Consider the following 12,296-nt stretch of genomic DNA (forward strand, 5'->3'; position numbering starts at 1 on the left):
GTGGGAAGGACGGTGAATGTCTAACCTAGGCCCTGATGGTCGCCGCCCTCTGGCTCTCGGTCTGCGCCATGGCCCGAACCCGCAGCGTGGTTTCTATCGGGAGCTGTCGCCGGGGGGCGGGGGCTGTTGCCGGCAGCTCATCCCTCTCTCCGCCTCCTCCAGGTCACAGAGCACCCTGCGGACAGAATGAGGAAGCAGATGCGCGGTGAAGCAGCGGGGTACCAAGGCATACCGTACAGCAGGAAGAGAGGTGCAGCTGTGAAGAGGGCGAGCACCTGTGACGAGAGGGAGGGGCTAAAGAGACACCAGTGAGAGGATAGGACCATGGCCGATACCTGTGAACAGGGAGAGGGGCACCTGTTACCGGGGGTAGGTTCGAAGGAAGGAGTGGAGACAAAGCATATTGATGTAAAGGACGAGACACCTGCGATAAGAACGGTCACCTGAGGAAAGAGTACAAGAAACACACCTGCGAAGCGGCTGACATGAGGGCACAGGCGTGATGAGAGCGGACAGAAGGGCTAACAGACTGCAGACGCGTGAACTTCGCAGCACGAGGAGACCGCTCCGAAAATAACAAAAAATGCCTCCTTCTTTCAATGCTAATAATGTTCCCCGGTCTACGGCAAGCAGTAAATGCGTGTGGTGTTTTGTCACGCATGCGTACGATGCAAGGCATCGCGTGCATGCAAGACAAATAGTGCGAATGCACCCACAATCAAAAAGCAAACAAGCACTGAAAATTCAATAGGACGCGTATTTACGGGCGTTCTATTGCATTTTTACCAAAAGTGCAGCTGTAAAAGAAGGCACGAACAGAGGGGGGGGGGGGGGGGGGTGTTGATGGTCGAAGAAGTCACGAGATATGGGAGGACCGGGGAGAGGCAGGGGAGCAAAACTGTTTAGGAAGTAAAGGGGCTGATAGCTGAGGAAGGGAAAAAATGACGGCAGTATTACCAAGCCAAGCACCAATCACAATGCTGAAAATATGATGCAAGCCAATCACAAATAAGCCTGGAAAGTGGGCGGAGCTTCCACCACTATACTGTATACAGCATCTCTCGACGAGACAGCGCATGCGCTGCCTAGCCGAGACCTAAAGAAAGTAACCACTGCATGGGATTGCCACATGGTCAGCGCTCCGACTCCCATTGGTTGCTGACCTCATGTAAGCTCTGCCATAGCACAGTGGACATGCTACTTAGTGCCTACTTGCCATTTTTACTCTGCAAGGATACCGCCAGTGGCTGTGTTCAATCACACACTTACAAAGGCACTGCTTTTGCTGTGCAAGTCCGCATGTGCAAAAGTGGGGCCAAGCCCTGGTCAGTAGCCATGCCAAGATCAGGCGTCATTAGAGTGGGAAGGACTAAGACAAAGTTGCTTCTTCAAGCACGCCTTGCGTGATGAGGGTGTCTTCAACAAAATCCAGAGTACTGGGGCTACGTTTATAGATTAAAGGGAAATGATCAAATGGGTTTATGGTCAGCTGTGCAAATTTTGAAACGAGGGACCGAGGATTGTGTCCTGGCATATGCTCTATGTACAATCTTAAAAAATAGTTTGACTACTGTGCCAGAGAAAAGGAAGGCACAGCTCACCAACCTCTATTTTTTCAGCATTGCAGGTTTTTGGTAAGCAGCACAACACACCGCCTGTGCCACGCTCCTTACTAAAAGTATATGACATTGAAAAATAGAGTTTGGAGAGCCGCGTCCGAGAAAAGAAAGGCTCAGGAGGGAGAGCAGAGAAAGTGGGATGCAGCAGCTGGGAAAAGACCCAAGAATTAAAGTAAAACCAGTTTGGCACCGCACTGATGAAGAATGTTCACAGTTATTAAAAAACAAGAAGGGTAGGGGCGGGGGCATACACGGAACAGAACAGGTACTGGGGACGAAAAGGGTGCCTGCAATAGCAGGTAGGAGAAAATAGTGCCCACAGATTTAAAAAAATCTGCACAGTGACAAACGCAAGTAAAAGGACCAGTCCTCATGGGAGGTTACAAAAGTAGAAAAGGCAGTACTAAGGAGGGACTAGAAAGCCTTGACGAATCTAAAGATACCATTTAGAAAGGACAGTAACAGGAGCCAACTGAAAAGTTGGGCGGAGAGTGGGCAGAGCTTCAAGTCCATACTCCAATACAGCATGCACTCGGCTCGACCGAAATACTTGCCTAGTAGGTAACTACTTTAATCTGTCCTCTAGGTGGTATGATTAAATGGAACGAACAAGTAGAAAGTGCAGGTTATAATGCACTTTCCTTTCTATGGGTCTACAGGTTTCGAGTCCCCATGGCTTTTCTCCAGGACCAAGGAATTGACTCCCGGATTCTACTCCTAAATCGCACACACTCTGCATGCTAATAAAAGGTTTTCCACCTACTTGGCGTTACTGCTTTGTAACCGATATGAGCAAGACTTGTGCATCATAGGTGCTTTGGTGGCAAGGTGTGCCTGTAGTCACACTTACTTCCTTATCCTAAACGGGAGTAATGAACTGTTGAAGGAAAAATAAATGAGTGCAATACCATACTACAGAACTTTCACATTGTGGTCAATGGTAAAAAGCACTAGAGACAATCGGTCACTTGCAGGTTGAGTTGCGTGGAAGGGGATGCGGGTCTCAGGTGCGGAGTTGTCCTGGTTGTCCTTGGTGCTGAAACAGGTGCAGCAGGAGGGCTGAGTTTACTGCTTAGACGGTGCTAGTGCAAAAACGGACGCAAAACGTAAAAAAAAAAGGGCCACTGCTGTAGCCTGTTGCAGGTGCTGCAAAGTTCCCTCGAGTTACAGCATTTAGTAACTCGGACTGGTCACCAACAAGCCTTGGGTGCAGTATGGGCAGCGTTAAGATATTTCGACGTCTGGAGGAAAAAATGGTAGCCACCATAAACTTGCTGGAGGTCAGGACTATGTTTCCCACAATTCACTGGACCATCTACTTTTGGAGGATCTCGATGGCCACCAATTATCTGGTTCCAGGTGCGTTCTGTTCCCTGCAGGCGTCCAGTGCCAGTAGTCCAAGGAGTCTGGAGTCGCTTTTGGCGCTCCATGGGTCCCTCGGTCTTGGGTAACCGTTCTTTGGTCCAGGACGAGCCGCCGTCATGCAGTTCCAGGGTGGTTGCCATAGGTGCAGATTATTGCGCCTGTGCTTTATGCAGGTCCTTCTGTCGCAGACTCCGGTCTCTTCTTTGTTGCAAGAGGTCTCAGATTTGAGGTTCTGGAGCAAGTGGTGCCCTTTAAATCCTACATTTAGGGGCATTAGGGGTGTGGGTGAAAGTGACCAATGAGCTACAAGCCCCGGGAACTCATCCCCCCCCTTCGGGTGAATACATTAGGGGAGGGGGGGGTGTCACCAGTTTACCCAGAACTCACTATTCTGCCACTTATAGAGGGGCAAAAAGCTTCCTTAGCTGTACAGAACAGGTCGCCCACCCTAGGCATGTGGCTAGCCTTCTGGGAGTGTACACCTCCTGACCATCTAATTTTTCAGCCTGCCCGGATGCAAATGTGCCCGGGGCAGGTGGAGGGCCTTTTCCTCCTTTGGGAGCCAGCCTGCTTGCTTATCAGATGCAGTGTATGCTTTGAAGCTCATCGGCATGATTTGCCATTTTACTAGTCACCGGGTGAGGGAGGAAAGTGTTACCTCCTTCCCAGGCAGGTCTTTGTGTCTGACTCCTGGAAGCATTCACACTTCCTGGCAGGGGGTCCGATTCCTGTTTTGGTGGTAGCAGCCATAGGCTGCCTGCCAGGGCACAGTAGAGGTTGGGGCAAGCAAGTGGGCAAAAGCTAAGGTAGCCACCTGGGAGCCAGTCATATCAAACTAGACATGGGAATTATGTCAGGGGAAATGAGACAAGTTGTTTGATACCGAACATACCTATTTTCAGTGGGACCATAATGGGGCTTGCAACCCATGGGGTGCCCGTGTGCCAGCCCATGTTAACCTATGACCCCCCTTGATCTCTTATAGCAGCCCTTAATGGAAAAGGCCCTTACAGAGTCACCCCCACCCTCCCCCACCTACACAGATGAAAGGTGACGAGTAACTAACCTAGTCCCTGGTAGTGCTCATCGTCTAAGGGGGTAAACCTGGAAAGGCCATCTGCATTGGTGTGTGTCTGCTGTTCAGGTATGCTGGTCCGGTGTTGTGGTGGAAGGCCTTGTGAGCGTGGGTTAGCATCTTGAAGGTGACTCTAGCTTCGATGGGGAGCCAGTGGAGTGTGCGCAGGTGCTGGGAGATGTGGCAGTGTCTTGGCAGGTTGAGGATGTTCTGTAGCTTGCGGGTGAGGTGTTTCTTTATTCCGGCATAGAGTGCGTTGCCATAGTTGAGCCTACTGGTGACCAGGGAGTGAGTGGCGGTCTCTGTGTTTGAGGGGGATCCATTTGAAGGTCTTGCGTAGGAGGCGGAGGGTGTGGAAGCAGGACGACGAGATGGTGTTGATCTGGAGGTACATTTTGAGCTCTGAGTCCAGGATGATTCCCAGGTTGCGTGCGTGGTCCGTGGGGGTGGGCGGGCTTCCGAGGGCCACCAGGTGTCGTTCCAGGCATCGGGATTTGGGCCCATGAGGAGTACTTCCGTTTTGTTGGTGTTTAGTTGTAGGCAGCTGTTTTTCATCCATTGGAGACGGCTTCCATGCCTTCTCGAAAGTAGTGTCTGGCGGGGTTGGGTTTGTTGGATAGGGAGAGGATGAGTTGGGTGTCGTCTGCGTATGACACAATGTTGAGTCTGTAGGTTCTGAAAATGGGGGCGAGCGGAGCCATGTAGACGTTGACGAGCGTAGGGCTGAGGGAGGACCCCTGGGGGACTCCGCAGGTGGTAGGTGAGAGGAAAGGGGGGCGGGGGAAGGAGTTTGACTGGCTGCGTTCTGCCGGAGAGGAAGGAGCGGATCCAGTCGAGGGCCTGGTCTTGGATCCCTGCGTTGTGGAGTCTGCATATTAGGGTGCGGTGAGAGACTGTCGAACGCCATTGAGAGGTCGAGGAGGATGAGGGCTGCCGTTTCTCCTTTGTCCAGTGAGGTACGGATGTCGTCTGTTGCGGCGAGGAGGGTGGTTTCCGTACTGTGGTTATTTCTGAAGCCGGATTGGAAGAAGTCGAGGATGTTGTGCTCTTCGATGAAGGTGGAGAGTTGGCTGTTGATGGCTCTCGATGACTTTCGCTGGGAACGGGAGCAGGGAGATGGGTCTGTAGTTTGAGCTCGGTGGGGTCCGCCGACGGTTTCTTCAGGAGGGGGTTGATCTCAGCAGGTTTACAGTCGTCAGGGAACGAGGCGGTTGCCAGGGAGCGGTTGATGGTGTGGCAGAGCATGGGTGCAATGGTGTCGGCGGCTCTGTTGAAAATGTGGTGGGGGCAGGGGTCCGTGGGGGCCCAGAGTGGATTGACTTCATTGTCTTCAGTGGTGAGTGCTGTCCAGTTGTCGATCGCTGGCTTCAGGGTGTCAGGGGTGGTTGGTGAGGGTTCAATGCGTTGGTTGTCTTCATCAAAGTGGTCATAGATGGTCTTGATTTTGTGGTGGAAAAAGGTGCGGAGTTTGTCGCAGAGGTCTTGTGAGGGATGGATGTCTGTGGACTCACTGGTGGGTTGGGCGAACTCCTTGATGATGTTGAAGAGTTCTTTGCTGTTGTGTGCGTGAGTGGAGATTCTTTCTTCAATCGCTTTTTTCCTCGTTTTTCTGATGAGTTGGTGGTGGCGGCTCTGAAGTTGTTGTGGGCTTCTGTGGATTTGGTATTCCTCTAGGCCTTCGAGGCGGCGGCAAGTGCGTCTGGATTCTCGAAGTTCGGTGGTGAACCATCTAGCTTTCTTGGCGCGGGTGGTGGTGTTTTTCTTGAGGGGGGCTATGGTGTTGGCGCTGTTGTAGATCCATCTGTGCATGGTTCGGGCTGCGGTGTTGGGGTCGTCGTTTTCCGCGATGGTTGGGATGGAGTTGCTGAGTGATGAGGTTAGCTGGTAGTCTGGGATTCTGGTCCAGTTTCTTCGTGGGAGCAGGTGTCTGTGGACGGTGGGTGTTCCAAAGGTGAAGAGGACGCATCGATGGTCAGTCCATGGGAGTTCGGTGGTGTGGCTGAACGTGATGGAGTTTCCTATTGTGATTAGGGGGCCGAGGGTGTGTCCTGCTGAGTGCGTGGGTTCAGTCATGATCTGGCGGAGTCCAATGTTGTGGAGGTTGTCCAGAAGGGATGTGGTTCTGGGGTCCAGTTGGTTGTCGAGGTGGAAGTTGAGGTTTCCCAGTAGGGTGTAGTTGGTGGACGTGATGGCATGCGGTGAGATGAGGTCTCTAATGGAGTTGGCAAAAAGTCTGCTGGGTTGGTGGATGAGGGTTCCTCAGAGGGTGGAGGTAGGGTTGGCCAGTATCTTGAAGTGAACGTGTTCCATCAGGTCTGTGGGCTCGTCGGGGAGTGTGCTCAGGCGGAGGCTGGATTTGTGGACTATGGTGATTCCTCCGCCCGGGCAGGTGGGGCGGTCCTTCCTGGAGACCTTGTATCCTTGGGGAATGGCGATGGCAATGTCTGGTCCAGAGGTGGTGTTGATCCAGGTTTCGGTAAAGAATGCTATGTCCGGGGTGGTGCTGTCGAGGAGGTTCCAGATTTCGGTGGCAGGTTTGTGGAGGGATCGGACATTGAGGAGGATGCACTGCAGGGTCTTCGGTTCGGTTGTGTTCTTGCAGGCGGGTTGCGCTGGGTCCGTGGTCTTGGCAGTGCTGCAGGTGTGCCGGCAGCGGTGACAGCTGAAGGGTCCGTGGGTGTCGGCTGGTGATACTAGCTTGCAGTTGTTGTTGCGGCCTGGGTTGAGAGGGTGGAATGCCGCTGGGTCGTAGCGTTGGCGGCGCATCGATCCAGGGTTCATGGCGCTGGTGGCCGTCGGGTCGCGGACGGGCGCACACGGGCTTGCATTTGGCACGCCATACACTGCACTATGAAGTACCCTGATGACACATGGACTAGATGGAACTCTGTTCTGAATGATATACTGCACTAGAAAGAACAATGTACCATGTGCCACAGTTTATTAGATGGCACACTGCACTAGAGAGCACATGGAACAAGACAGTAAACTGTACTAGACGGCACCTATGGACTGATGCTGCTGGTTTCTTGACTCGGAGAGTGGACTGAAACCGGTCAACTAGGCCTCGGCGCAGTGCTCTACCCCTTACAAGGTACATGGCCAATTGGTTTACCCACAATTGGTAGAAGTTAACATACTTATAAGTCCCTAGTATATGGTACCTAGGGCCTGCAAGCTGTGTCCCTCGTTTGATTGCAGCACTTATTGTACTACAACAAATGACACACAGCAAGGAGTGACTTCCAGCCCGCCATGTAGGCTGCAGACCAGTTTTAATCTGCTAACTCGACTTTGCCATTTAATCCAATGGAAAAGCCCAAAACAATTAATATGTATGTCACCCCGAAAGCATGCCTCCTGGGCCCTAAAGGCAGGGTGCATTATATTGAAAAGAAGGGCATGTGTTTTTGATAACTTTACATGTACTGGCATTAAAACCAGGCACTGCAGTTTCTACTGTAGAAAGTCTAGTAGTCCCATCGGCGAACATGGAATTAAACGCTGACAAATCAGTAGTCCTTACTTCCAAACGGGACTACTAAAACAAAAGAATTGCTGCAATAATCCAGACTTGTTGCTCAAGTTGAATTTGATGTAATGTAACTATTTTACAAATGGACACTTTAGAAGTTACTAACACACAAAAGGGCCACCAGGGGGCATTTAGAGACACATTATGCATCACTTCCAATGCAATTCAAAATCACACAAAAAGCGAAGGGTTGAACCAACCCAACAATTTAGAGGGGCTCACAATATACCTTTCTGTTGCTGAAAAAACAATGTTTTAGAACAAAAACTCCTCACCCATACGCCCTGCCCTCTACAGTGCTGGGGTGCTCCAACTAGACCCGATGCATTTATTTTGTGTGTTTGAACTTTAGAAAGATGCCACTTTGTTGCCCAAAGATTCCTAGTAGCCATTTATGACTGCAAACAGCTGCTATCCCAGAGACAGTCTTATGCCCTCCTGGGAAGAGGCAAGGACGACTCTCGGGAGGGAGAACAAAGGACCTGCTGAGAGAAGAGTTGTGACCTCCTCCTGGCAGGGTGGCCAGAGTGGGTGTGAACCTAGAAGGGTGAAGTTGGCAAGGGGGGGGGGGGGGGGGACACACCTTCTATTCTTTCTAAGTTTTCCCGCCAGTCCTCCCACAAAAAAGGGGGTGAGGACAGGAAGGAGGCCTGCTCCCTCTGACAGGAGAGGCTGGGGTTCCATTCCAAAAGGTGGCACAGCCTTTGAAGCTCCCCTCCACGGATGGCTCTTCCTGACCAGGGGGAGGTGTGAACACCTCCACCCAGGAAAGGCATTGTTCTCGGCCTCAGAGCACACAGGCACCCTCCTCATGTGGTCAGAAAACGGTCTGATAGCAGGCTGACTCAGGCCAGTCGGTGACCGCACTAAGGACTGGTAGGTTTCAGGGGACCCCTTTAAGTGGTCGTGTGTGTGCAATTTTTAATAAATCTAACAGTGGAATCAGAGCAGATTTATTGTGCTGAGATGTTTGGTAGCAAACATCCCACATTTCAGTGAAGCCATCATGAGGCTGAGGAACTCATAAAGACGAGTATCCAGCCCATGTACTTGCATGGCTTCCCTGGTCACGTACAATATCCAGGAATCGACATATCTGCTCATCCGGATATACCCTCAAAAGAGATAGTGTGCACCCTGCCTTTAATTCTAAGGCCTGCTAGAAGAGTCTCTTACCTATATCTCATGCAGCGTCCATGGGTATGGAACAAAGGGATGTGTGCCATGCCGACTCTTCAGTTTTGTCTGCACCAAGACATGCAGGTTGCAGTTGCAGTGTGCATGTGCTTGGTGAGGGGTCCCTTAGGGTGGTACAATTAAAGCTGCAGCCCTTAGGGACCCTCTTTTACCACAAGGCCTGCGGTATCAGAGTTATCTTTTACTAGGGACTCGCATGTGAGCTAAAGGAGTGCCAAATGTGGAAACAAAGGGTACAGATTAGGGAAGGAGATCTGGCACAGGGGGCATGGTTGGCAGGGACCCTGTGCATTTTCAGTCAAAACTACAATATTTTCTATGCAAAAAGTGGGGGCAAACAATGTCCAAAAGAGGCACTTTCCTACAGTGAAGAATCTACGGTTGGGAGTATCCATAAGAAAAGTGACTTCTATAACTTATTTTGTTGGTGTTGTCTTGACCTGAATCATTTAATAATTTGCCTTGTCTTTGATGATATGTCGAAGTTTTATTTTGGTGGCACATGTGTGCTATATCAAGCATATAACATACCATACCAAGTTTATGAACAGAAACATACACAGATAATCACAACAATGATTTTTACCTTTATAACTCTTCACCACGGCCTCTGGGCACCGAATCGGCACATTATTACACCTGTAACGACACACAAATCATCTTTATATTAAACAGCAATGACCGCGACGGGAGCAAAGTATGACAATCCCGTACGGCCTATATTTGAAATAAGATTCAGTTTCAAGAGCAGCGCCTGCGGACTAGTGCTCAGTGCGAGTTAATGTTCATACACAACAGTCAAAGCTCTAACGATATCCAAAAGTGCCTTTAATATCTTATGCCAGGATGTGGGGGTTCTAAGGCATGCAGATAGTTCAGCGAAACCAGCGGGCATCATGGGAGCCCATGGAGTGCCAAGGCTTGGGTCTTCTAGGCACACTGGCTAGCTCAGCCAGAAGAGGGCTAACAGGTTACATCTGCTCCTGATAGGTGTATATGGGAAACTTAATAAATACCTTCTTAATTGGGGTCATGTGTTTCACCTACCACCCAAGACAACACTGCCACACTCAATTCATGCCACTGTAAACCTGGTCATCGTTCGTCTAAAAACCTTGCATGGATTAACACACAACCTCTGTTGCTGTAAACCCATCATCACTGCTCCAGAACTCACAATATCTCCTGACAGAAGCCAGGAATCCTAATACAAATGAGGCTATAGTCTGGAATCTTGTGCCACTTCAGGAGCCAGGGTTAATTGATCTCCGCCATCTGGATTCAGTCTGCAAGCTGTCTTCCTGACAGGGCAGTAGCGGCTGCAATACCTTTACAGACTGTCTCTCTTCCACACACGTGCACCAGCCCAATTCCTACCCGGAGACTACTTTACTGTACCACACTGCTCCTACCTACCTTACAGTGTCACGCAGATCCTGCCCCTAGTGTGTCACGCAGATCCTGCCCTTAGTGTGTCACGCAGATCCTGCCCTTAGTGTGTCACGCAGATCCTGCCCTTAGTGTGTCACGCAGATCCTGCCCTGCGTGTGTCACGCAGATCCTGCCCTGCGTGTGTCACGCAGATCCTGCCCTGCGTGTGTCACGCAGATCCTGCCCTGCGTGTGTCACGCAGATCCTGCCCTGCGTGTGTCACGCAGATCCTGCCCTGCGTGTGTCACGCAGATCCTGCCCTTAGTGTGTCACGCAGATCCTGCCCTTAGTGTGTCACGCAGATCCTGCCCTGCCCTTAGTGTGTCACGCAGATCCTGCCCTTAGTGTGTCACGCAGATCCTGCCCTTAGTGTGTCACGCAGATCCTGCCCTTAGTGTGTCACGCAGATCCTGCCCTTAGTGTGTCACGCAGATCCTGCCCTTAGTGTGTCACGCAGATCCTGCCCTTAGTGTGTCACGCAGATCCTGCCCTTAGTGTGTCACGCAGATCCTGCCCTTAGTGTGTCACGCAGATCCTGCCCTTAGTGTGTCACGCAGATCCTGCCCTTAGTGTGTCACGCAGATCCTGCCCTTAGTGTGTCACGCAGATCCTGCCCTTAGTGTGTCACGCAGATCCTGCCCTTAGTGTGTCACGCAGATCCTGCCCTTAGTGTGTCACGCAGATCCTGCCCTTAGTGTGTCACGCAGATCCTGCCCTGCGTGTGTCACGCAGATCCTGCCCTGCGTGTGTCACGCAGATCCTGCCCTGCGTGTGTCACGCAGATCCTGCCCTGCGTGTGTCACGCAGATCCTGCCCTGCGTGTGTCACGCAGATCCTGCCCTGCGTGTGTCACGCAGATCCTGCCCTTAGTGTGTCACGCAGATCCTGCCCTTAGTGTGTCACGCAGATCCTGCCCTTAGTGTGTCACGCAGATCCTGCCCTTAGTGTGTCACGCAGATCCTGCCCTTAGTGTGTCACGCAGATCCTGCCCTTAGTGTGTCACGCAGATCCTGCCCTTAGTGTGTCACGCAGATCCTGCCCTTAGTGTGTCACGCAGATCCTGCCCTTAGTGTGTCACGCAGATCCTGCCCTTAGTGTGTCACGCAGATCCTGCCCTTAGTGTGTCACGCAGATCCTGCCCTTAGTGTGTCACGCAGATCCTGCCCCTAGTGTGTCACGCAGATCCTGCCCCTAGTGTGTCACGCAGATCCTGCCCCTAGTGTGTCACGCAGATCCTGCCCTTAGTGTGTCACGCAGATCCTGCCCTTAGTGTGTCACGCAGATCCTGCCCTTAGTGTGTCACGCAGATCCTGCCCTTAGTGTGTCACGCAGATCCTGCCCTTAGTGTGTCACGCAGATCCTGCCCTTAGTGTGTCACGCAGATCCTGCCCTTAGTGTGTCACGCAGATCCTGCCCTTAGTGTGTCACGCAGATCCTGCCCTTAGTGTGTCACGCAGATCCTGCCCTGCCCTTAGTGTGTCACGCAGATCCTGCCCTTAGTGTGTCACGCAGATCCTGCCCTGCCCTTAGTGTGTCACGCAGATCCTGCGGATGTATGACGTTACAACGCATACTTTTACAACGCATGCACTTACAACGCAACTTTTACAACGCAACATCCACTACAACGCATTCCATTACATCGCATGACACTACAACGCATTTTTAAAAACTACCATTACAACGCATTCCATTACATCGCATACTACCTTTACAACGCATACTATTACAACGCATAATATTACATTGCATTTAAGGTAAGTGTTGGATAGTATAGGGGTAAAAATTACTATTCTAACTCCAGGGGGTGCAACAGTAGGGTAAGTGTTGGATAGTATAGGGGTAAAAATTACTATTCTAACTCCAGGGGGTGCAACAGTAGGGTAAGTGTTGGATAGTATAGGGGTAAAAATTACTATTCTAACTCCAGGGGGTGCAACAGTAGGGTAAGTGTTGGATAGTATAGGGGTAAAAATTACTATTCTAACTCCAGGGGGTGCAACAGTAGGGTAAGTGTTGGATAGTATAGGGGTAAAAATTACTATTCTAACTCCAGGGGGTGCAACAGTAGGGT

At 51.2% G+C, this 12,296-nt stretch overlaps 1 protein-coding gene across 2 annotated transcripts in view; it reads right to left on the minus strand.

Annotated features, from left to right (window-relative positions):
- LOC146869113 (E3 ubiquitin-protein ligase TRIM39-like) overlaps nt 1–12,296 on the minus strand; it is a 73,888-nt gene that overhangs the window by 11,578 nt on the left and 50,014 nt on the right. For both annotated transcript variants that reach the window (XM_085609599.1, XM_085609739.1), the window contains one exon: nt 9,378–9,430. In XM_085609599.1, coding sequence (XP_085465725.1) covers nt 9,378–9,430 — 53 coding nt within the window. The remainder of the gene's footprint in view (nt 1–9,377; nt 9,431–12,296) is intronic.

Source organism: Triturus cristatus, chromosome 1_1 (genome assembly GCF_964204655.1).
Source record: "Triturus cristatus chromosome 1_1, aTriCri1.1, whole genome shotgun sequence".
NCBI classification, from domain to species: Eukaryota; Metazoa; Chordata; class Amphibia; order Caudata; family Salamandridae; genus Triturus; species Triturus cristatus.